At 35.6% G+C, this 24,896-nt stretch overlaps 3 protein-coding genes across 3 annotated transcripts; all 3 read right to left on the minus strand.

Moving 5' to 3' along the window:
* Positions 1–5,685: 5,685 nt before the first annotated feature.
* On the minus strand, positions 5,686–9,120 carry LOC134842490 (uncharacterized). Its single transcript, XM_063858855.1, has 3 exons — positions 7,463–9,120; positions 6,792–6,966; positions 5,686–6,438 (listed from the first exon to the last, which is right to left on the minus strand). Exons 1-3 carry the CDS (start codon positions 9,110–9,112, stop codon positions 5,873–5,875), a joined length of 2,391 nt encoding a protein of 796 aa, XP_063714925.1. The 5' UTR covers positions 9,113–9,120; the 3' UTR covers positions 5,686–5,872.
* A 654-nt stretch (positions 9,121–9,774) lies between these two features.
* On the minus strand, positions 9,775–18,088 carry LOC134841296 (U3 small nucleolar RNA-associated protein 6 homolog). Its single transcript, XM_063857190.1, has 6 exons — positions 17,587–18,088; positions 16,987–17,149; positions 15,921–16,066; positions 11,008–11,340; positions 10,295–10,793; positions 9,775–10,220 (listed from the first exon to the last, which is right to left on the minus strand). The coding sequence occupies exons 1-6, from the start codon at positions 17,783–17,785 to the stop codon at positions 9,809–9,811; spliced, it is 1,752 nt and encodes a 583-aa protein (XP_063713260.1). The 5' UTR covers positions 17,786–18,088; the 3' UTR covers positions 9,775–9,808.
* A 93-nt stretch (positions 18,089–18,181) lies between these two features.
* LOC134841297 (thiosulfate sulfurtransferase-like) lies at positions 18,182–24,312 on the minus strand. Its single transcript, XM_063857191.1, has 3 exons — positions 23,908–24,312; positions 23,365–23,765; positions 18,182–18,447 (listed from the first exon to the last, which is right to left on the minus strand). The coding sequence occupies exons 1-3, from the start codon at positions 24,158–24,160 to the stop codon at positions 18,274–18,276; spliced, it is 828 nt and encodes a 275-aa protein (XP_063713261.1). The 5' UTR covers positions 24,161–24,312; the 3' UTR covers positions 18,182–18,273.
* Between the last annotated feature and the right edge of the window lie 584 nt (positions 24,313–24,896).

The raw sequence follows: 24,896 nt of genomic DNA on the forward strand, positions 1-24,896 counted from the left end.
CTTAGCTTACAGCAACCTTAGAAAACCCATCTTATAGCAAGAGCGCTTTTGAGTCCAAACTTGTTGGAACAAGCGAGTTCTGAAATCAGTTGGTTGAAAACTTAGTCATCTATAGAAGTTAGGTAAGTAAAAGTTATTATTTTCATTTACCTCAGTTTTGTTTGCCTCCAATTCTCGTTCCCAACTGTATACGAACAAATCATTCCTGGATGTGTTGTCGGGGAGCCTAGAAATCCTCGAAGGCTGCAAAAGGCCTTCACTTGAGCAAATTATAAACAACGTACAAACGGTCAAAAAATAACAACGCAACATTTTATCTATGTGCGTGCGTTTTAAAAGTCTAATATGAAGAACTTTTGTATGAATTACCTTAGAGCGTAAAGCGTAAGTTGAGTTGCTTCAGTGACAAATATTTGAAAATATCTTAGCGAAGTTGGCTTATATACAATCTCTAGTCTGTTGCAACGGTATAGTCAGATTATTAAAAACATTACATCCACATAATTGTAACATGTTATAAGCATGTTGTGTCATTAACTGTTGTAATTTTGGCGATAGCTTGATAACAATCAAAAAAATTCTTTTCACTCAGCAAGCATCGTAATTTTTAAACCAGCTTGCTATACGCGCGATTTATTTCAATCGTTCAAAACTATTTGAAGTTGTCTGAAAGTCAGTTAGAAATCAAAAACGAAAAATATTATTCGTAACGTGCTGAAGAACTATAGCACAGAATGTTCCGACCAGTCTTAAAAAATAAAAAACAAATTAAAATTAGTCTTGTTTTAATTCTGCGTGGTGTGATAAAAAGATCTGAACGAAAAAAATAAAACTTAGGCATATTCGACATTCATAATAAAATAGGCGATTGGTAAACAGTTTTTGTACAGTGCTGATTTAAATTATCCGGACAAAACGAACAAAACTTGAATTTTCAAACGCGTTTTTCTCAAATTGGGTTAAGATTAGACAAAAAGTGAAGAAAACAAAAGTTGCTTAGAATTTCACCAGAATTAATATGGTGCCATTTTTTCTCCGAAATTCTCAACAAAAAATTTACCCCAAAAATGGGTCATTTTGGCTTTTTTCAATTAATCAAGAATTACGCAGAAACTACTTTGTTAATTGATGAGAAAATTATATCACAGGAAGCCTCTTACGCAGTTCAACAAAGTTTAAGAAGGGTTAAATCTCCAAAAACCAGTATAAGAGAAAAAATTATCACCTGATAGTCAATAAATGTGATTTTTACTATATAAAACCCAGAAGTTCTGTTTAAAAATAAATTTTAAACAATTTGCGCAATTTGTTGAGAATTTCGGAGAAAAAATGGCACCATATTAATTCTGGTGAAATTCTAAGCAACTTTTGTTCTCTTCACTTTTTGTCTAATCTTAACCCAATTTGAGAAAAACGCGTTTGAAAATTCAAGTTTTGTTCGTTTTGTCCGGATAATTTAAATCAGCACTGTATATTCGAATAGAAAAACAAATGACTAGAAAAACAAAAAAATCATAAACAAACCAAAGCAAGTCAACAAAAAGAAACCAAATTTTTTTCAATTTTTTAAGTTTCTAATTTTTTGATGCTTAAAATGGCGTAAACAAACTCTTAAAATAGCGTAAAGAAAATTAATTTTTCGAGTAAAACTAAATTAAGGCACAAATAAACTATTGTAAACGGCTTAAATTAAGCCAAAACTGAGCCCGAAATTAGACCAAAAGGCAAAAGATTCAAACATGGTTTTTCTCGACACTGAGAAAGTTTTTAAATTTTTTTACACCGTTCAAACCACGACTGAAAGGGCTTTAATATCACTCTACCTATTCCGATTATTATTTGTTGTACCTGATTTTCGTGAATTAAAAAAACACATGAATACTAAGTTCAATGGTCGGAACAAAAAGCATAAATCAGATGAACAGGGAAGCTATTACGTTTTTTTGCATTTTGAAGCAGCCTTTTTACCAATACATTCCAATACTCCAGCTTTGATTCGCCCAAAAATTATTATACTTAAGAAGACCCAAGAATTTCAAGATATCAGAAAAACTCCTAAAGGAATCTTAAAAAACCAGAAACCAAAAAAATCATGCTCTCAGTAAGGATTTAAATGAATTTTGATTTTGAGTTTAAAAAAAAATAAATATGAAAACAATTATCAGTAAGCCATCAAATCAATTCCGATGCAGCTGAATAGATCAACCATTAAATGTCTTTAAATTAGTATGATAACAAGAAAATACGAGACGCCCAACAACGTTCTAGCGTTTAATCTGCAGTGCTTAACCTTCGAATCAAAAGTGGGTACCGCGAAAACTCGTTATGCTATATTTAAAAAAATTAAAACGCGCATTTACTGAATTAATTATTGCGAATTGTCAGTCTCCTTAATTTCAGCCAGTTAAACTTTTTGCCGGTTGTCGTATAACGCAAAATCTGCAGGTTCATAAAAAATGAAATTTCTTGAGCAAGACTATGCTCATCTGCTTGTTTAATAAGAATCATCCCAAACACAGAGGCAAGGAGGAGCTGTGCACCACTCGCGATATTACTCCGACAACACAGCGCAAACTCGAAAGTCGAAAAGAAGACGAAATAGGCTGATTTGACAAAACGAAATCAACTACGAGGCCAAACTGAGCACTAACAGACTCTCGATCTTGTTGTCTGTAGGTCACTGGAATCCAGAGAAATGTCTTTGAACATGTTCCAAAATTTAGATGCATTCCACTAACAAGATTTCTGAAATTCCGCGCACAAATACCTATGACCTAAATTTTGTACACAGAGGCGAAGCTGAGCTTCGCACCACTGAAATTCCGCACACAAATACCTATGACCTAAATTTTGTACACAGAGGCGAAGCTGAGATTCGCACCACTACTGTGCAATCAGCTACGAGGCCAAACTAGGCACTAACAGACTCTCGATCTTGGTGTCTGTAGGTCACTGGAATCCAGAGAAATGTCTTCGAACATGTTCGAAAATTTAGGTGCATTCCACTTACAAGATTTCTGAAATTCCACGCACAAATACTTATGAACTAAATTGTGTACACAGAGGCGAAGCTGAGCTTCGCACCACTTGCGATACAAGTATGAATGACTATGAAACTCAAACGGAAAAACTCAAAAAATCGGTTTTGTCAAAAAAGTTCAACAAAAGCCCGAAGTATCCGGCCCAAAATTGCCTGCACCAATAGAGACTCTACAATGAGCTTTGGAAATGCTATACAGAAGCCAAGTTTTCAAAAAGTCCTTTGCGGAACTAAGCAGACAATACTCTAAATTATGCAATTTTCTATTTGCAAGAAAAACAGGTCTCAACTGGAATCGAACTCCCGGGATTTGTCGTCTCAAGCATGGGGTTTACAGCAACTTGGAACAAAACTGATCTATCGCGCTACGGGAACTATGCCGACCGATAAAAATAAACAGACGGACGACAGTCCGAAAAAGCACAAAACTCTATTTTGCACAAACTAAAAGGCCTCGCCGGATTCGAACCTCAAATCTTTGACGTCTCAAGCTGTTTTTTTTTATATCTACGCCAGATGAGCCGGATGGTTGATTGGATTTGAACTGATAATTACCAAGCGTTAACAAAGCAGAAACAACATGAACAGAAACCCTTCATGTCGAAAAGAATTTCAAAAAAAAACAAACTTTTAAAAATTGTCCCTTTTCCCCTCGGAGCACACACGCGCACAAAATTTTTTTCGGGTGAAATGACGGAATAAGAGGCCATTAAGTCGATATTAATTAAGCCGAAACTTCTTAAGCACATAAAAAGACGAAAAAAAAGTGAAATTTTAACAAATCGAGCTGGTAATATTTCAACGAAAGTGAAAAGCAAATTTCGATTCGGCCGATTTTTAAAATGCGTTAAGCAACTGCAGTGAAAATTGTTTACAGCTAAAATAAAGGATGCTTAGATGTGGCAGCTAAGCCGATAAAATATGAGCAGACAAATAAATGGCCGAAGTTTTTTTGAACCGGAACATTTACTGTTCGAAAAATCGGGTCCTGGCCAGATTCGAACTGACGACCTTTGCCGTCCCAGGCGTATTCGTTATCACCAGGTTAAGTGTGCAAGCGACACTACAAAATTTGAACTCACTAATGGTACCACCAGTAGTCCAATGAGTTCTGTGGACCAAGTTGTTCACGGGAAAAACCGTCTACTACCCGATTGCAATACCCTTGCTTATCGCATGGGTAAACAAGCAAATAGAGCTTGTTGTTCCCCAAACTGCAATCAGATTCCGCAAATATAAGCGGTTACCGCAAAACGGTAATTTAGAATGAAATGAATATATACATATTTGTTTCTGAATTCCACAAATTGTTCCGGGATCCGCAAATTTCGCTGCGGATTCCACAAATTCTCCTGTTTCGGGAGCTATTTTGAGCAAAATAATGTTTTAGCAAGTGTTTGTCGAGCCCAGAACAGCTAGGAAGAACAATGAAAACTAGCAAGATTGTGGATTCCGCTGAAAATCTGTTTTCGGCCTGTTGCGGAATCCGCCTGCAATTCACTAAATACAGTTTGGCCTCTTAAGAAAAAAAACGCCAAGGAAAACAGGTTAATGGTAAGATTTATTGTTAAGTTGCCTAAAAAACCGGCAATACTTGAGCAGACAACTGTTGTGCTGAAAACAAATATATTTCCTTAAAAAATAATGGAAAAGATCAAAAGTACCCTTCTCAAAACCCATTCACACAAGACTCTTTTTTCGCTCTTCAAAAAATGCAATATGAATAGAACCCGTTTTTAAAATGTGACAACACTTGTTTATCGCAAGCATAGAAAAACCAACGGGCCCCGGAAGCTAAAACTGCGTCTGAACAATGAGTGAACATAATTATTACAAAAAGTTGACTGATGAACAAAAGGAACGATTTATACCAGACTGCAGAAGAAAAACCAAATAACATAACAGCTTTACTGAACAATTGAAACGACACCTAAAATGGTCCAGTTAAATTGCTTTTTGCGCCCGAAATTGAGCGTTGATTACCATGAGTTCAGATTGTATAGAAAAGTCAGAAAATCAATCTCCTTTCCCTGTGCAATGGCACGGAACTCAAAGTGTCTTTTCACATGAACTACCCAAAAAATAAGAAATAGGAGAAGTGTAAAAAAACATAGCTAACAGACAGTTGGAAAGGAGTCAATGCACACAAGGAAATAAAAATAAACTTAATTACTTAAAAAAACTTCAATTTTTGAATTTCCAAGTAAAAAATATATGGCTTTAAAGCTCTTCGATCTTCAAGAACAATTTATGATTGACACCTTTTTGATCAAAGAAAGCTGGATCAATAGGTAAAATTTATATTCCGCTGAGAAATTAAAATCCCCTTTCGAAATGAGAAGTCGATCACGTTTTTCTTAACCTTTGCACTTTGCTGTTTGATAGTGAAATTTGCCTTCCTTTTACCAAGAAAACGAACTGAACTTAGGAAATCAAAATTCCAACCACGAAAATTCAATTTTGAGCGTGAACAAAATTGAAGACTTTTCCTGCCAAAAAATATCATCCATTTAATTACAAAAACCCCTAAATCTCAAACAATCGCTTGCCTCTCAAATCTTTCCACGATTGCAAAGTCTTGGAACATATCCAAAATCCCGTAAACTTCTGTCCTACAGACTTCGTCCATTTAGTTAATAAGAGAATTGCGTGAAGATTTCGTAAATTTGAAAACGAGAATAACATTTATATTTTCAGGAGATATAATAACAAGATTACAGTTCAGTGAACGAGAATTGGAAATCTATCTGCTAAGTAAATAATGATCAGTTTTTAGCAGTTTGAAAACACCATCAAAATTTTGTTTTTGTCTAACTGAAAAAGAGTTTTCTTCTATCTTTGCTTGACAAAACTTGCATAAAATTTTAACATTGTAGGCACTTCTTGGTTAGCTTCCTCCAAAATGGATATTAACTTTCCAGATTGGCCCATATTGGCTTGGGTGAAAAAAGAATACGCCATACCCGTGGTCGACCCACGCGCTGTTCTCCCGATTCTATGCACGTAGTCTTCCGAACTGGCTGGATAGTCGTAATTTATCACGTGTTTTATATCCGAGATGTCTAATCCTCTGGCCGCCACGTCAGTAGCAATCAGAATCGGAATTTTGTTGTCTGAAAACTGTTTTAAAACGAATTCTCGCTCATATTGTTTTTTATTTCCGTGAATTGCTTCCGCTTTGAAATGATTTTCGTTCAAATTTTTGTGAAGGTCGTTAACAGCTCTCTTTGTGTCACAGAAAATGAGGGTTCGCAGCGTCTTGTCTTTTTCGACTAGATCTTTCAGCAACTCCAGAATTTTGCCCGGTTTCTCCTCCTCTTCACAACATTCCACTACTTGTGTGATTTGGTGGTTTGCACTTAGTTTCTGGGAGCCAACGTTCACTTTCGTGTAGCTGTCTAAAAGAATAGCAATAATTCTCTTATAATATATGAGTAGAATCTTGTTATTTTAAGAGCACATAACAGTAAATTTTCAAAAAAGCCCTTTTTTCTATCATACATGATCAATGGAATGAAAGTTGCCGTGATAAACAATTAAACACTTCTGCACGTCTTTGTTCAAGATATATTCCGCCGTTATGCAATGCTTTTAGCCGTCATCAAGAAAAAAAATGCTTTTCAAAATGCAACATATGCTAGTCAAGTTTGGTCGAAGTGTGTTGGTTCAGGTCAAAAACTGAGCTGCCCAAAAATTCTAATAACGATCTGTAAGATACGTAGTTAGTTTGAGTCTCTGAACATTTTAGTACCTAGGAAGTCCTCTGCGAGTTGCCACACCTCGTCTGGCCATGTGGCACTGAACATGAGTGTCTGTCTGTCGGGGCGAATGTTGTCAATGATGCTCCTGATCTGGGGCTCGAAGCCCATGTCCAGCATGCGGTCGGCCTCATCCAACACCAGATACGACACCAGTTTGATATCAACCTGAATCACACCACAGCCCCATTTATGTTTCTCATCCACTCGCTTCTATTAAGCGCTCCTTTCTCTAAACGCTTGTTAAATAAAACCCACTTTTCGGAGGCCTCAAAAATTCGATTGATTTTAAGATAAGCCCTTAAACACCGAAATTGTATATTATGTTTTAATGCTTTCAGGAAGAAATCTAGGAGTTACTGGATGGTAAGGGTCGGATTAAAGAACGAGAAATTTTGTACGTCTTTTTATGCCACTTTTAGAAAAAGTTGACAAAAAAAGTGGAAACCAACAATTTCCTAAAAAGGCCCAAAACGGCATCAAAAAGGTCGACAAAAACATGTTGAATTTCGATCCCAAATCCGCAACTGTATGCTCTCACTGAGTTGTTTGGCTTACAAATTCTTTGTTTAAGTGGTTTAAGTTTTCATATCTGCAACAGCGAAGTTAGTTCTTTTCCCATCGCACAAATGTTCAATAGCATTGATTATTTTTAGAATGATACCTCTTTTGATTCCATGAAATCCAGCAGTCGTCCGGGCGTCGCCACTAAAATTTCTGGCCTTTTATTTTTCAGTAGCGCAGATTGCTCTGATCTAGGAGTCCCCCCATACACACATACCACATTTATACCCATCGATGAAGCAAATTCCTCCGTGACTTGTGCTACTTGCTGAGATAACTCTCTAGTTGGACACAGGACTAGCATTAAAGGATTGTTTGGTTCTTTCGGCATTTCTTTGTTGTTCAAAATGTGAACAAGTCCTGGAATCACAAACGCACACGTCTTCCCCGATCCCGTCTGTGCTAGTCCTACCATATCGTCCCCTGAGAGAGCTATAGGCCAGGTTTGTGCTTGGATAGGTGTTGGCTTCTCGTAGTTTTTATTGCGCAAAGCAGTTGAAATTTCACTAGGCAAATCTAAATCTTTGAACGTGATGCAAGGCCTTGGTTGATATCGCCCTTTTAAGGATATGTTGTGGTCATCTAAGTAATCATCGATCTCGTCTGAATCTCGGTCGTTTAAGTGATCGTTCTCAGAGTAGAAATCTTTCTTGGCAGGAGGTAGCTCTAACTTATCGAAATCGGGCGGCGTTAGAGAAGAACTATTACTACTTCCCAAAGAAGATTTACTGGAATTATTGGAAGACTGCGTTTTACGCCATTGATTACCAAATTTGCTACCACTTGAATTGCCATTTTCATTTCTATTGCCACCGTAATTTGCACCGCTTTGGCCTTTTGAATTCGAAGTGTTTTTGGAAAAATGGCCAAATTTTGTTGCAGATGCCGCAGGTGCTTTTGATTTGGTTTCAGTTGAATTTGCTGCTTTCGAAAGAGAAGATGCAGAGGTTTTATTTGGATACTGAGTCCAACTAGACAACGTTTCTGATATTCGAATAGGCTGAGTGTCATTAGAAACACCCCATCTCCAAGGATCTACGTGGCCATTGCTTCTCGCGCCGTATTCGGATCTGTTAAGGTCATGAGCACCTGAATGTCCGGCTAAAGCGGCCAGCTGTGAAGTTCTTCCGTAAAAGCTGGGATCTGAAGGTTGCAACCATGACTCGCTTCGACCAGCCGCCAAATTCTCCTGAGGCCATCTTTCCGTGCTAGTAGGGTAACTGTAATTTGGATAATTGTAATTTAACGGGTAGCCAGCTGAGGTTGGATAATTGTAAGCTTGAGGGTAAGCTGGCACCGTCAAATTTGTGAACTGACCGTAATCACCGCTCGCATTCCTGTCAGAATTTTGTATAAGCTCGGTAATTGCCGAGTGTTTCATTTCTACGGGACCGTTTTTAACCAACTCTTCTGGTGGTTTTTGAGGCGTGAGTCCTTTCGGGTAGGAAATTTGCGATGAAGTACCACTCATAGGTTGAGAGTATGCTGATTTCAATGCAGCTAACGAAGACGGGGCAACTTGTACGTCACTTTGGGCGGGATAATTTGATAGTGGATTAGAAGTGTAGGAATACCCGTTCTGAGGAGTCCAAGTATTCCCATACTGATGCAATGAAGTTGTTTCTTCACCTAATCTGCTCATGTAGTGTTCACTGCTTCCATTCGTGCATGTAGAATTATTTGTTATATTCATGGACCAACTTTCAGCAGAACCGCCTCTGTACACAGAAGGGTCAGCGTAATAACTCATTGCATGCACACCTAAAAAACATTAACAATTTTAACACAGAGAGGATGCACAGCTTTACATCACTTGCGATACAATGCAAGTGTAGTATTGCAAGATCGCAAACAGAAAACAAGACGTATATAACTAAATCGAAAAACAATTGAAAAACCTAAATTTTTTTAAATGAAAAAATTCAAATTCAGAAAAACAGTTAAAGACCACAACCATTAAGAAATCGTCAAGAGACAGTTGGAAAAGAGTCAATTAACGCAAGTAAATAGAAAACTTTCAAATTTCAAAATAAAAAAAAGATGACCTTCAAGCTCAAAACAGTTTAATTATTGGCATTTTTTGATAAAAGAAAACTGGATCAATAGGTAAAGTTTTTTTATTCCGCTAGAAAACCTGATAATTAAATTCCCTTTTCGGAAATTAGAAATCGATCACGTTTTTCGTGAGCTTTACACTTTCGCTCTCCGATAGTTTTCCTTTTAACAGAGCATATGAATTCCATGTAGGAAAATGCAAAGGTTCAATAATAAAGCAAGATCAACTTTTTAGTCTAGCTCCTGATTACAAGACACTTGCTCTCTCTTGTGTATAAAACTATTCGATTCTTAGTCTTCACATCAGACATTATTTTGCCAACTGATTACCCTTCAAAAATGATAACAACAAATGGATAACGAATAAAACAATTCAAATAATCTCAATTTATCATTCATAAGCAGCTATACTTTCCAAAAACTGAGGCACAAGTTCTTTCGAGAGGTGTCTCAAAGCTCTATCATTACACAAATTCGCCTGTTTTACGTCTCCAGTTTCCAATAAAAACTTTTTAAACTCTGTCCAAATTTCTACTGACTCTTCTCCGATCAACTTCGAAAAGTGTTCGAATAGCCACTTCGTTTGAGTGACACTCAACCACGTTGCCTCTGCCAGAATGTTCTGGAACAGATGAAAGTTGACAGGAGGCAGTGACAATATTTTCCTCAACGTTTGCCATTTTTCAGACGTCGAAAGCTCTTCACTCGAATTCGTCAATTTGAAAGTCACATTTTTAATCTCAATTTTGCAGTCTTTATCCGTTATTTCGCTTGAGTAAAGAAATTTTGACATTATCTCAGAGCTGAAATCATAAGAAAGAAAACTCGAATTATTGTAAAAACAAAAATATCTTATAACAGAAAAAAAAAGACTCACAAATTTTCGATTTGGGATATTTTCGGTAAGCTATCTTTTACAGTTGTCCAAAATAGTACTGAATTCAGAAGTTTCTCATTATTCAGAACTTTTTGGCATATTTCATTCTGTGCTTCACACGAATCCATTTCGAGCAAACACTCCAAAAACAAAACATTGCCGCCTATACTATCTGAGTTCTCCTGCAAAAACTGCTTCACCAGTTTAGTACACAATTGTCCATCCTGGAGCTTCAAAACCTGAAGAACATGTACAGCCGTATTTTCATCAATAAGCTTCAAATCCATCCCTTGGGTGAATATTTCAATGCAGAGTTTGAAGTAAGCCATTGCGAGAGATTTCGAAGTGAGGGATGCAGTTTTGCGCATGATTGCAGATATGAGAAGTCCGTATATAGAAAGTGAATCGTGACACAGCAGAAAGGCCTCGTCACAAACATCTTTTACTTCGTCGATAGTTTCCGAATGCAGAGCTGATTCAATTTTTGCAACCCAGAACTCTAAACGTACATTAAATTGACAGTGCAAATAAGTAGATTATTGAAACATCTCCTTTCGAGAAACAAACAAACTTGTACAGTAATATTTTGTCTACTGCTAATCGGAATGTCAACATTTTAAATCAGTTATGCTGTGGATAAATAGTTTTAGTTAAATAAATAAATCCAACTCGTGTCTCTGGTTTAAAAAATCTTGACCCGCACCTTGACTTACGTTCTTTCCTTTCGAACTTTTCACGCATGTAGCTCTCTATCTCTTTTTCTAAATCTTTTGCAAAATCGAAGCCCTGACAAATTTCCCAACAGCTGGCTATCAAATCATAGTCGAAAGGTCTTGACTGTTTGATGTTTTCGAAAACAATCGCCGCTACTTTGGAAGTCGTCATCGCATCTCGTATTTTCTCCTCGTTCGGACTGTTAATTTTATCTTCGCTGTTCAGTAGCTCCTCTACCGTCATCGATCTTTCTCGGTTCAACTCTGCTGCCAATAACTCGAACTTGAAGTACTCTTTGTTGATCAGCAAACTGTTTGGATGCTTCCTTAAACCTGCAAACAGATCAAAAAATCTTTTCAAAATCATCAAATTTTTAAGCATTAAAGGGTATAAATTGCCGAGGCGGCCGTGCAACTGACATACAAAAATGGGGAAAAATTTATTTGGCCTTGTCATCGTCGGAACAAAATTAACCAAGTGATGACAAAGCTAATTTAAAAACTTTACGCTCCTCTTCTCATAACACTCAGAGACACACAAAAAGTTTTTTTCCGCCCACCAAACGATGCATAAAAAGGCTAAAAAAACAAAGCCGAAACCTGTTAAGCACAATAAAAAGAAAAGGACTGAAATTTCAACAAACCAAGTGGTAAAAAACAACCAACTTCAAAAAAGCAAAGGCGAGCGTAAGAATTGTGTTTCCTTTGAAACGACCCACAATTAGGTCACTAAGCCATTAAAAAACAGTCCGAAATAATTAGGGCCGAATAAAGTTTTTGAGGAAAACAAAAAAAACAAAGTCTAGGTAAGTAAAATTGCAGTAGTAAATCAAACACTAAAAGCAACCTTAAAGAACATAGCCAATCGAAGATTGTAAAAGAGTAATGAACAAGCAAGTAAACATAAAAAAAACTTAATTCGTAGAAAAAATCTCAACTCTCGAATTTCAAAGAAAAAAATAGATGCCCTTTAAGCTCTTTGAATTCCCAGAACAATTTATCATTGGCGCTTTTTGAGAACATAAACGCAACTTGAGAAAACTGGAGCAACAAGTAAAGTTATTATTCCGCTGGAAATCAGAAAGTTAAAATCCACTTTCGCAAGATTTCCACGTTCGTATTTGCAGAGTGCTATTTACGTCACTTTAAGCAGATTAACTTCAATTAAACTCAAAAAGTGTATATATACCTAAGTGCATTCATAAATGCATCAATATGCTGTAGTTAAGACTTTCAAAACTTTTCCTAAAAAAAACAAAAAAAAATCAGCAAGACCTATATAAGAGTCTTCACTACGTTCATAACTCTTGAAAATTGCGCACCGCAAATTAAAACAATTCAAAGATGTGGGAACTTAGCCGACAAAAGATAAGCGGTCAAATAATTGGCTGACAATTTTATTTGAAACAGGATATTTAACAGGATATTTTATTTAAAACATGTCCTGGTCAGATTCGGACTCAGTATCTTTGCCATCCTAGGCGTATTCGTTACCTCCAGGCTAAAAATACATGGTAAGCTAAGAACTTTTAATTAATTATGAAACAAGAAACCAATACAGATGAGTCTAGAGTCCAATGAACAAAGTCTAATACCCGATTGAAATACCCTTGCTTATCGCCAGGGTAAACCGGCAGAAATTCACGTGAAAACAACAACAACTCATAACAAGGATACCACGTTACTGTGCAAGTAGCACAAAATGTTCCGACCATAGTCTTTAGAAAACTACGGTTTAAAAAGTTTTTTTTCCAAATTAGTGTAGTTTTTCTGCATGGTGTGATCAAAGGCTCTGACATAAAAATATAATTTAAGCACATTAGACAGTCATAGTAATAAAGGCAAACTGGACAAAAAAAAGTCTAGAAAGATGACAAGAACAATAAAAAATAAATAATATTTTGAGAACAACTTTGAATTTTTCGAAGTTTTTGGTTCCAAAATGAATCTAAAAATTTAGTTTTACTTGCTTTTAAGGTTTTAATTAAATTTTAAGGTCTTAAAGGCATAATAAAGCTGTTGTAAGCCTGGTCGCTTGCTTAATTCGCTTGACTTAAGACGAAAAATCAAAAAAATTCAAAGCGGTTTTTCTCGACACCGGGAAACTTTTTTCGAATTTTTTTTTAATTTTATTCGAATCACGACTGAAACGGCTTTAATATGATATATCACTCAACTCAGTCCGATGATTATTTGTGGTACCTGATTTTGTGTGGAAAACAAAAAGAAAAAAACTAAACCACGCCCGAATACTAAGTTCCTCCCCATGTTCAATGGTCGGAACAATTACCAGACAGCTTGAACACAGCCGAATTTTCAATGGTCGGAACAATAACATCAAATGACTTTGGACGGCTTATCTTTTCGTGTAATCTAACAAAATTCATTTGACAGACCCATGGTCTAACGCGAGAGACAAACCATTTTACCGTGGAAAAATGCTCCAAACCCCAGTATCAGCAGCATTCAGCTTTTACTTAGTGAATCCCATCATCGAAAAATCCACCAAACTAAAGGATTGAATCCCAATCTTTGGCAAACCAGATTTCATAAAGCATCTCTAAAGACTAGCCGAAAACATTTTCAAATCTCCTGCTTTCCGCTAAATTTGCGAAGTGAAAAAATATACGTTCCGCAAGTACAAGCAGAACTATTTCTCCCCTTAGTCGATTTCAGAAATTCAGTTTTAATTCCAATAAATGATATGAAAATAATTATTCAAATTGCATTAAGAAACAAAACATGAAAAACATAAAATTTCGCTCATTAAATTAGCATTATATAATCAATTGCAAACAATAGTTTGAAATCATAATTATACAGAAACTTGCTTTAAACTAATCCATGTATGGGGAATTCTTAAATAAGTCTAAAAGGTGCAGCCTTAACTACCGGCAAACACTACTCAAAAATGAAGCAGCTACATATAATAACAAATTGCCAAAGCCATGCAGCAAAAGTGGCACCAAATACAAATTTGGAATATAACAAACTGAATTTAACAAAGAGTAAAACTTGCCGAGACGGCCGTGCACCTGACATACAAAAGGAAACGCAAAAAAAATCGGCGAAAGCATATAGCCAAATTATGTTTAAATTATGCATTTCAAAAAATTGTGAGACGACTGAGTAGAAAAATGTCTGAAATCGAGTATTTATTATTATATTGACATTTGCAGCAAATAGTTTTCTTTTCGGTTCATTTAAACAATGAGAAATGCATCATATAAGTGAACTTATTATTAATAGAATGACAGAGAACTTATATCAAAAAGCTGTAAAGGTGCCCAAAATTGGCACCAATATTTGCGACTTAAGTTGGAAAGAATAATAGCTGTACTATTATACTCCACTCACTTAAGTTTGGCTAGTGTAAACACAGAGACGAAGATGAGGCTTCGCAGACACAAGCCAGAAAACGACGGCAACAACTAACTCTGACAGGGTCAAACACGAAAATGAAAGGTTAAAAGATTTTGAAAATCTGTTGTACCGGAATCGAACCCTGACCTCGAGAGTAATAATCGCACCTCCTGGAATCTGCACCACGATGTCTAAACATTCAATAACAGAGGCGAAGTTGCACTTCGCATACACTAACGCTATTGGGAAAAACTGAATGAGTAAAAGTTTGCGTCTACAAAATTTCTTCAAAAATGGTCCAGTAAAATTGCGTTTTGCGACGGAAATTGAGCATTGTTTACCATGAGGTCAGATTGTATTGAAAGTCAGAAAATCAATCTCCTTTCACTGTGAATGGCACGGAACTCAAATATTGTTTTTTTTTAACATGAACGACCCAAAAAACAAAACTAAGAAATAGGAAAAGTGAAATAAAACATAGCCAATAGACAGTTGGAAAAGAGTCAATGCATACAAAGAAAAATAAACACAAAGGCGAAGTTGTACTTCACATACGCAAGCAAAACTATGACCGATAACGCTGTTGGGAAAAACTGAATGAGTAAAACTTTGAGTCTACAAAATTTCTCGAGGGACGCACGCCAATAATGAGTCTACATTAGTGCTAAATGACGCAAGCCACTTATGACGCATTAGCAGTACCAGTCAATTTCAAAAAAGAAACTTACCAACTAACATGCCTCAATTGATAGAGCGGACGCATTTTAACTATATACGAAAAAGTTCATTAAAATCATCCCTGTCCAGTTTCGAACCCTCTTATTTTGTTGCGGGTCTCCTTCCCTACCTCTACACTACAGATCCATGATATCTTGAAGCTTAAGTGCCATTTGTAAAATATGATTCTGTGTTAATATCCTTAGCATTGGCTGTACTTAATAGCTGGTTATTGATCAAAATGAACACATTTTGTCGCAACAATATTTGCGACTTAGTTTGCAATAAAGTGAGTTCATTCTATCAAAAAAGCTTTGCTGGTGTACACATAACTACCAAAGAACAGGTACACAAATAACTTCATTTTTACGTCGGGTTTTCTCGACTACTTCATGACTTTTTTGAAATGATTTATAATCCAATTCACGAATGGAGAGCTCAGGAAAAACAACAAAATCAAGTCAATTTTCAACTTATCACCATAATGCTCGCCATCAGAACACTTTTATGATCACAAAACTGTTATGATTTACTTTTTTCAAAGCACCAAAAATTGAAAAACTGGACTAAGAGAATTGTTTTTATTCAGCTACAAATTCTAAAAACTAGACAACTTTTGAAACAAAGCCAAGCTGTATTTTTCACGCCATGTACCATAATATGGCAAAAGCATTGAAGTATGCTTGGAACCAAATGTCAAACCGTCATACTTTAAAACTGATCGTGAACAAACTTCTTCAAGAAATTCTTCCTGAAAACTGAACTCCACGACCTAAATATGTTAAAATCAAAACATCACTTTTAAAACAGTTTCTGAGGGGACTGTATATTACCTTGGAGAAAGAGTGCTCTGGCAGTCTCGATCGAGTCCAGTCTCTCGAACTCCACTTTAGCAGCATAAACCCACATGCTCTCATTGTGGGAGTGGTACTGCAACATCTGCACCAACACTTTGCTCACATGCCTCAGTCTCCCGTTCCTAACAATCACAACAAAACCAAAATCATAGCCTTAACCAAGGGCGGAATTCTTATTGCAGACAACTTCCATCCAATCAACACTCTCTTAACTTGACGGAACTGAATGACTATCACGCTTACTTCTTCCAAATTTTGAAATACTTAGTTTTAATTAGCCAAAAGATTTCTAATCACTTAATTTTTAAATTTGCTGATAAATGCGACGCGTGACCCCTGTCTCAATTATGGTTAGATAATACAGGGTCTCTGTTTATCAATTCTATCTATAATAGTGGTTCCAGGTGGTGAAAAATTGTTCCACCAGTTTTTTCTGAAATAAATTCTTTTTTGAACAATTCGAAAACAACAAGTTAATAACTGCACTGAATTTAACATAGCCAATCGAAGATTGGAAAAGAGTAATGAACGCAAGTTAACATAAAAAACACTGACTTTGTTTTAAAATCTCAATTTTCGAATTTGTAAGAAAAAAAAGATGCCCTTCAAGCTCTTTGAATTTCTAGAACAATTTATGATCAGCGCTTTTTTGATAACATTAACCCAACTTGAGAAAACTGAATCAATAGGTAAAGTTTTTATTCCGCTTGGAAATCCTAAAAAATGAATTCCACTTTCGAAACTAGAAATCGATCACAATTTTTTGCGCCATTTCTACGTTCGTATATGGAGAGTGCTATTTACGTCACTTTCAGCAGATGAATTTCAATTGAACACAAAAAGTGCATATATACCTAAGTGCATTCATAAATGCATCAATATGTATGAATGCACATCTTTTAAGACTTTTCCTGAAAAATAAAAAACAAAAAAAAATCAGCGAGACCTATATAAAAGTCTTCACTACGTTCATTACTCTTAATAAAGATGAAATTTGACTTCAGTTGCAAATGCATTTCAGGACTAAATCTATTTGACTGACTTGATTGAGAACTGGACAGCAGTAGCCCACAGCTGCAGGTCGTCTGAGAAGCGAAAAGTGGCCGAGGAGAGTATGGCCAGTGCTCTGGTCACGATCACGCCCTCGATGTCCACACGACGCAACTTAAAGTGCTCCTCCTCCCTCCTCTCATTAATCAGCTCCACTAAACAGATTGACACTGCATCTCGCATCAATAAATACTCCAATCATTTTACAGACATTGTAGTTAATGGTTACCTCATATCAGATATGAAATGCTTTTTGATACAATACAATTAGATTGAACAGTAAGAAGGCTGTTTGACTAAAAAATTTTATGGAACCATATCGAAACTTACTCTTTTTACAAAGATTAAAATCCCAACACGAATGAGACCAAACAAGAGCAAAAAAAAAACATTTTCAAAATTTTAGAAAAGACAAACAAAAGATAAAGAATTGTTACAAAAAATTATAGGTGAAAAATTAATTACAAGTAAAATATTTCTATCAACTCATCGATGAACTAGTCATCATCCTTCATTACCAGAGTTAGTCTTTACAACCTGGATCTCATCTAGTTAACTTACATATATTTATTATAAAGTAACTCTGTCCTACACAGTTGTGAGATGTATGCGATGAAAGAGACGAAGTGTGACTTCTGCTTCACAGTGGCTACCAGAGAGTGTTCCAGGTGTCTCACTCTCTGCAACATCGCGTGGCACTCCTCGGCCGAGATGAGACTAGGCGGAAGACGTAGTCGCTCCCCCACCGGAACCCAAACGTCTTCCAATCTCTCCTGTGCCCAGTCAGCCATGTTGATTATATTGAGTCAATATGCACTAGAGTATCAATGAACAAACAACCTGAAAATACTCACTATTTCATATGAAAAGTTCTACCAAATGAAGTGCAATTATGTATAAATCATAGCCCTGATTTAGAAGATTCACTACTTCTGACTTCTGCGAAAAACCAGAACTCAAAGTGAACTCAACGGCAAATCCAAGTGTGACCCGTTTCAAAACAATTAGAACCGTTCTCAGAAGTTAATTGAACAGCGTTAAGGCTGAAGAGGTTGTCCGGTTGCAGTTTGGGTGGCGCCGCTACTTTATGTTCATAATTCAAACAACTATATAACATTTAGTGAAAATGAAATGACTTTTCCAAGCCATTTTACTTAAAAATGAAAAAACATTTCCGTTGGAATTTATAAATTGTAAAATCTATTGGTAACAATTAAGTAAGGTATCTGATAACAGATGAAATATTTGCTCTATTTGGTATATAATATATACGCTGGTATCATGAAGGTTCTGTTTGTTGTTTGAACAGGATTTCAGACCAGGAACCATCGTAGATTGGCATTTGGTATCCCAACTCATGAGCAGCCAGAGAGAGAAGACAAGCAGACATTCCAGCATTACACATGGCAACTGTGGGTGAGTCCAAATTCACTCCCTTTTGTTCGAATACAAGCTGAAAAGCATCATTCAACACAGCGACTAAGCATACTTTGATAAAAAAGGATAGCCGGTTACTGTGCAAGTAGCACATAATGTTCCGCTGACCATATTTATAAAAAATACAACACTTTTTTTAAATTAGGGTCGTTTTTTAAGCGTGATGATCTGAACCAAAAAACAGGAGATTAGGCATATTTGACAGTCATAGTAAAAAACGCAAATTGAAAACAATTTTTGTAGAAAAATTACTAGAAAAAGGAATAAAAAACTTCTTTTGCAGTATTATGAGTTTTTAGAAAGAAAGAATTTATTTCTCATTGTTAATGGTAAAAAAAAGCATGAAACGAGAATTTAAACATGAAGCACCAGAAACAGTGAGGGGAAAGTTAACGAACCCAATTGGGTTACAGAGCACTGCCCGTTTTATCAAATGAAATACGAAATTTTAGATCTTCAAAGAATAGGAAAAATATCTAAATCTGAAAATAAAAAAATATTGGAAAAAAAGGCGCTAAAATACTTTTTAAGGTTATTCGAATAAAACTAAGTTTTTACATTTTAAATTAAGCTATTGTAAGCTTTTAAGACAATAAAATAAGCTATTGAAAGCCTTCGCTTGCTTTATCGCTCGAATAACACGAAAAACCAAAAACTTTAAACCTGTTTTTCTCGAGAGCAAATTTTTTTTCGAAACTTTAAAGCCCTTATAGTCATTCGAATCACGACTTTTAGGGCTTTATAATGCTATACCACTCAACTCTCTCCGATGATTATTTGTGTTAGCTAATTTTGCGTAGAAAACAAAAAAATTAAAACACGCGAATACAAAATCCCCATTTTTCAAATTTTAACCTCAGGAGGTGGTTAAAAAGCAGTAATCAGACAGCCTAGTAAGCAGATAGCCGAGTAAGCGAACAAATTTACCAAGCCATTTCAGGTTTAAAACGCAATTTTATTCCCCAGACCATTAAAGAAACTTGATTTTAAATTTAGATGTCCTATAGATTGTGAAATGTGTTTTGAAAGCAATTTTGCGTAGAAATTTTAAAACCATCAGCGATTTCAAATTGAAAAGTCCTCGAAATTAAGAAATAAGTGTTTTTTAAGCAATTTTGCGTGGACATTTTAAAAACATCTGCGAGATTTTTTTTTTCAGCCCAATCTGAGTGCAAAATCAAGAAATTTGTCTGCTTCTAAGGTGTGTCTGAAATAAAAGTTATCTACTCGCTGGATTCAGAATCAGTCATCAGGGAATCAGAATCAGTCAATCCAAAAACGCTTTTTAATCCAGTTGACAAAATAAAAGATATAGCACTTCATATAGTGTTCATGTAATTAGCTTTTTAAAAATATTCAACTGTTTTTTCAAATGTCTCAAAATTAATTGAATTTAATTGAATCAAGTTGAATCATAAATTAAGTTGGAACAGGCACTTTGTTTCAAATAAACAGGAAAATACAAATTCCTTTCAAATAATTTCTAGTTCAATTTTTGCGAGATATTTGAAATGCAAATAACTAATTATTTCAGATTTCAAATTATTACATGAAAAACAAACGTAATAGTCTAGGGACCCATCATAGTAGTAACATTAAGAGAATTTGAAACACATCATTATTCAATTTTTTTTTAAAAATCTATTTTCTATAATGTTTTACGTTGCGACAGTTTTCGAAGAGTGAAAAGAAATGTTGACTAGGGCCAGTTTTTCAATTTTTCCAGCCATTTTTGACAGGAAAAACTTCCAGCCATTTTTGACGATAGAAAGTTCGCATATGCATGAGATATAAAGGGTATCTTGTTAAAGCCATATTGGTCGTGATATGTCTTCTAAAAAATCTAAGAACACCTCTGAAGTCAAATCTGAAGTCGACACAACACAAGAAAAGCATTGCAAGCAAGCAAATGGAAAATAAAACTGAAAAGAAAAAATTTTTAAAAAACTTTGAAAATAAATGAGAAAGAAAAACACCCCAAACACAACAAACAGCGTTAACTAAGCTTTGATATCTAAGCCGTCTCAATACGCGGGTAGATACCCATTGAGTCAAAAACACAAAAAAAGCTATACCAAACTAATGTTATTGAAAAAATTATCAGTAAAATTTCAAAAGTTTGCACTTACAGTACGAACTACGTATGAGTTAGTTAAACAAGAATAATCAATTTGTGTGCTCCAAATTACACAATATAAGTTGACAAAACACGCAAAAAAAACCAAAACAAAACGGCCCAACCCATTCAGACCGAACATAGCTTTTCAGCCAGAAAGGTATAGGATAGTTAACATAAAAAGAACAGAGGTAAAGCAACATTTTGATTACAATAAAAACTGGTAACAGCTGAAGACCAATCCGTCATCTGGCAACTAAGTCGACAAAACATCAGCAGAATCAAACTTAAGCTAACGATGCAATTTTCCCAGAAAATTCAATTTCATAGAACCCCTCTGCCTTAAGAGGTGCAAAAATCTTAAAAATACATCCAACATAGACAATTCTATCTGTGGTATAATCGAGGAGGGTAGATTTTAATTGACAATTCTCTTGATGCATTAAAATTGACTTGATTTATTCATAAAATTTTGCCGATGTATTTATATAGCGTTGGTACGGCCCTATCCAACCTGTGCACGATTTCATACAACTGAAAAAACAACAATGCCCGGCCGCGAATCGAACCCAAGGTCGAAAGGTGTAAAGCAGGCCGCTTCATCTCTACATCAATTGCGAAATTGTTACGGTTCAGTAACTAAGCAATTTCATGTTTTTACAAAGTTTTAAGAGAAGTTGTTTACGGTACAAGTTGTTTACCAACACAGATTTGCTCTGTTTGTAATTTCTACCTTGAAGTTCCCACTTACCGCCATAAATCAAAACCAGTTAGAAAATTTGTTTTTAGAAATAAATGAAAGAGAAAACCAAATCACGTATAAAGATGCAATAAGATAGAGAACAATCAAATATAGGTAAAATAAGAAAAGTTCAATAATCACTTCTAGAAGGGAAAAACCTAGGTGCAAAAACAACCTGAACTAGAAAAAAACATGGTGGTGGAACAAAAATAGAAAAAGGAGAAGAAATAAAACAATTTTTGTTCAAAAAGTAGTCGAGGTCTGGAAATGGGAAGGAGTTATTTATTGGAGACAACACAGTCGTGAAACAACTAGTTGGTGAAGCACACAAAAATCAAGCCAGAAATGCTGTCAAGACCTCTCAAAATCTGAGACGTGACTTCAAATTTTCTGCCTTGCCATATGAAAAATGATCAAAATAATGTGTTTGAAGCAAAATTCATTAAATGCTAAGGAAAACTCCAGATTTGTGATCAATTTGTTCACTTGTAGGGGCAAAGCTACTTCTGGGCCCTTTTATATAAGACAAATGCTTTTGAAACTGAAGATACCCCCCAGTGACTGGCCCATTGGATGAATTTACTATCCAGGAAGTGGCACTGGCTTGCGCTCTGAGAGAAATGAAAATTAGGAAAACCCACTAGAACTAGGGCTAACTTCAAACATAATAAAATTTTCCGGTGAATAAGGAGTTGCTGGACTTTTTGAAGTCTTTAAGAAAATATAGGAATTAGAACTAATCTCCTCCGATTGGAGCAAAAGTGAAGCTGTTACCTTTTACAAAGTGAAACTAACAAGTGAAACTACCGCAAGTGAAACTAACACTCAATCTAAGATTGGTTCACCTTATTCAATTGCTCTCTAGAAAAATAACACAAAGTTTTGACCAAATATCGATGAAAAAGACCTAACAAAACAATCATTTAAAAAAAACAGATTTTTCACTTTTCCTCAATCAATGTGGTCGAAACATTTTGTGCTACTTGCACAGCAACAAGCTATTTTTTTTTGAATTTCTAGTTACAAAACTTGATTACTTCATTCTTTTACAGAGGCGATACAGCTAGATCTATCAAAAAGAATGAACATAGTTGTGAAAAAATTGCACAAACAATATAATGCAAAATCAGCATGCTAAAAAAATTAACCAAGCGGCGATAAAGCCGAAAGTATCTGGGCAGAAGCTCTTCAAGCCAAAATTATAAATGTTTACGTTCTCCGTCCCCTTATAGCACATACAGACACAAAATCTTTTTTGAGCATCAAACGACGCTCATAACGCATACAGACACAAAAACTTTTTTTTCGAGCATCAAACGAAGCAAAAAGAGGCTATAAAGCCGATAAAACACAAGCCGAAATCTAGTAAGCCGAAAAAACATGAAATTTCAACAAACCGAGTTGTAAAAATGCAAGCAACTTAAAAAGTGCAAGAAACGTGAAAATTGTGTTTCTCATGGAACGACCCAATTTTGGGGCACTATGCCGATATAAAATAAGCTGAAAATTGGACCGCAAAAAAATTTTAAACAAAAAATAATAATAAAAAATGAAATACCAAGTCAGTCAGTAAAATAACAAGAAGCTCAAGCAATAAAAGCACCATTCAAAACATGCGCGCAGCAAACAAAAACAATTCCAAAAAAAGATAAACAGAAAAATCATAGGCCGACAATTTTATTTGAAACAGAATATTTCCCGTTTGAAAAGAAAACAGGTCCTGGTCAGATTCGAACCAAGGACCTTGCGTCCCAGGCGTAAAGGTCCGGGAAAGCTAAAAAAACTTGAACAAATTATGAAACAAGGTACCACTAGAAAGGAGCCAAGAAGTCCAGATAAGACGAGTCCTGTCAACAAGGTTATTTACGGGAAAAGTCTAATACCAGATCGCAATACCCTTGCTTATCGTAAGGGTAAAAAAATAGCTGTCATTAATTGACTACGGATTTGAAAACACTTCCGGTTCAAAATTACAGTTGAGTTTAATATTATCAACAGCTTCATCTTATAAGTTATAATTAACGTAGGTTTTATACTTCAATGAATTATTCTACGGTAGGAGTATTTCTACATACCTCTAACTGTTCGCAGTCTTTGAACGTGCCGTCTTCATTGTAAAACTCTGAAAAGGGGACATTTTTAGCATGAGGCACATTTCCCCTCATGAAATTCGCCTCCCCTCTTGCATCTAACAACTGAAACTCTGAGTTGTTGCACTTTGAATTCCGCATAATATCTTCATAATTTTTGAGCATTTCGGCATTCAATTTCGGGTTGTACACAGATTTTTTGAAAGAAGACTGTTCATCAGTGACAGCTTGTCCATCTTTTATCCACGCATGAATGCCTCCGTCGAGAATAGACACTTTTTCATGTCCAAAAAGTTTGAAAAGGAACCAGGTTCTGCTAACTGAGTACTGAAAGGAAACGTTCGGCGTTTGATCGTATATCACGACATGGTCTTCATTTGTTATACCTGTGCGGAAAATTATAAAAAGATGAGCCTATCGATCTTACGCTTTGAGATTTATAGGATTATCAAAATTTAACAGCTTTTTAAATTTTTTTATAAGTTCACATTTGTTTTCAAATGTTAATCAGATACTGAGAATACAGACCTCTTTCAGACGCGTATTGCGCAAATTGTTCTGAGCTTGGAACGGTTAAAGGCAACGGTGAAGTTTGATCTGCCAGCTCAACAAGGTTTGTATAAGAAGAATTGGGTATATGTGCTTTTAAATAGCTCTCAAGAACAAAGGAATCATTCATTTTGGGTGCACGCCCACTTTCAGTAACATGAATCCTGGTTCCACTTTTTAGAGCAACGGATAACCAGTTGGCTGATACTATTGATTGAATTTTACCCCTCATTTATCCTGAAAAGCTGAAAATGGAAGCCAGCCCACCTGGTCACAAAAAAATGAATAAACACTTAAATTGCAAAAATGAATAAGTTTCAAATGTGCAAGTGTAGGTCAGAAATTAATGAAAATTAAATGAAAATAAGTTTACATTACTAAAAAGGTATTATTTAAACAACTGCCGTTCTTAATTTCTTTTGGTGCTGTAGATTTTTTTTATTTCCACTGTTATTCTGTAGAAAGAATTAAGTCTTTTAGTAGTAGTAGTAGTAGTAATAGTAAACACTTATATTATAGACCAACAATATGATAAAGGGAGATACTGTTTTTCCCTAAATGATCTTAAAATGTGTAACATTCGCCCAAATACTACACAGTGACGGAGCGTAGTGTAACATTCGCCCAAATACTACACAGCGACGGAGCGTAGAAAAAGTACCTATTAACGACTGGCAGGCGTCAGTTAGCTTAATCCTTCTCGTTTTTCACCGTCTCGACCTTGCCAGTTGATTTTCTGGTCTGTTTAGGGCTAAGTAAAAAGTTACTATTTTTAGGCCATCAGTCAAACGACTTTTGATCAGCTTTCGTTTACATGCGAACACAACCACATAGCTGAGTCTCGGATCCTCAGACTACGTGATTGCCATTAAAAACACGGCTCGAACAACCTATTTTAATATGTTTTTGTGTGACAGTTCTATATTAAATCCATTGGAGATGGATAGACCCTTTTCTCTTTCTAGCTA

Source organism: Symsagittifera roscoffensis, chromosome 3 (assembly GCF_963678635.1).
Source record: "Symsagittifera roscoffensis chromosome 3, txSymRosc1.1, whole genome shotgun sequence".
In the NCBI taxonomy this organism is placed as follows: Eukaryota; Metazoa; Xenacoelomorpha; order Acoela; family Convolutidae; genus Symsagittifera; species Symsagittifera roscoffensis.

What these genes read in the sequence shown, in the direction of transcription:
- LOC134841296 (XM_063857190.1), bottom strand. Translation starts at nt 17,785, where the DNA reads ATGGCTGACTGGGCACAGGAGAGATTGGAAGACGTTTGGGTTCCGGTG. An exon ending in CGCATACATCTCACAACTGT is followed by an intron (nt 17,150 to 17,586) that starts GTAGGACAGAGT and finishes CAATCTGTTTAG; the next exon opens with TGGAGCTGATTAATGAGAGG. An exon ending in CAGAGCACTCTTTCTCCAAG is followed by an intron (nt 11,341 to 15,920) that starts GTAATATACAGT and finishes ATCTGTTTGCAG; the next exon opens with GTTTAAGGAAGCATCCAAAC.
- LOC134842490 (XM_063858855.1), bottom strand. Translation starts at nt 9,112, where the DNA reads ATGAGTTATTACGCTGACCCTTCTGTGTACAGAGGCGGTTCTGCTGAA. An exon ending in ATTTCATGGAATCAAAAGAG is followed by an intron (nt 6,967 to 7,462) that starts GTATCATTCTAA and finishes GGTGTGATTCAG; the next exon opens with GTTGATATCAAACTGGTGTC. An exon ending in ACTCGCAGAGGACTTCCTAG is followed by an intron (nt 6,439 to 6,791) that starts GTACTAAAATGT and finishes CTATTCTTTTAG; the next exon opens with ACAGCTACACGAAAGTGAAC.
- LOC134841297 (XM_063857191.1), bottom strand. Translation starts at nt 24,160, where the DNA reads ATGAGGGGTAAAATTCAATCAATAGTATCAGCCAACTGGTTATCCGTT. An exon ending in GCAATACGCGTCTGAAAGAG is followed by an intron (nt 23,766 to 23,907) that starts GTCTGTATTCTC and finishes TTTTCCGCACAG; the next exon opens with GTATAACAAATGAAGACCAT. An exon ending in AAGACTGCGAACAGTTAGAG is followed by an intron (nt 18,448 to 23,364) that starts GTATGTAGAAAT and finishes GATGCTTTTCAG; the next exon opens with CTTGTATTCGAACAAAAGGG.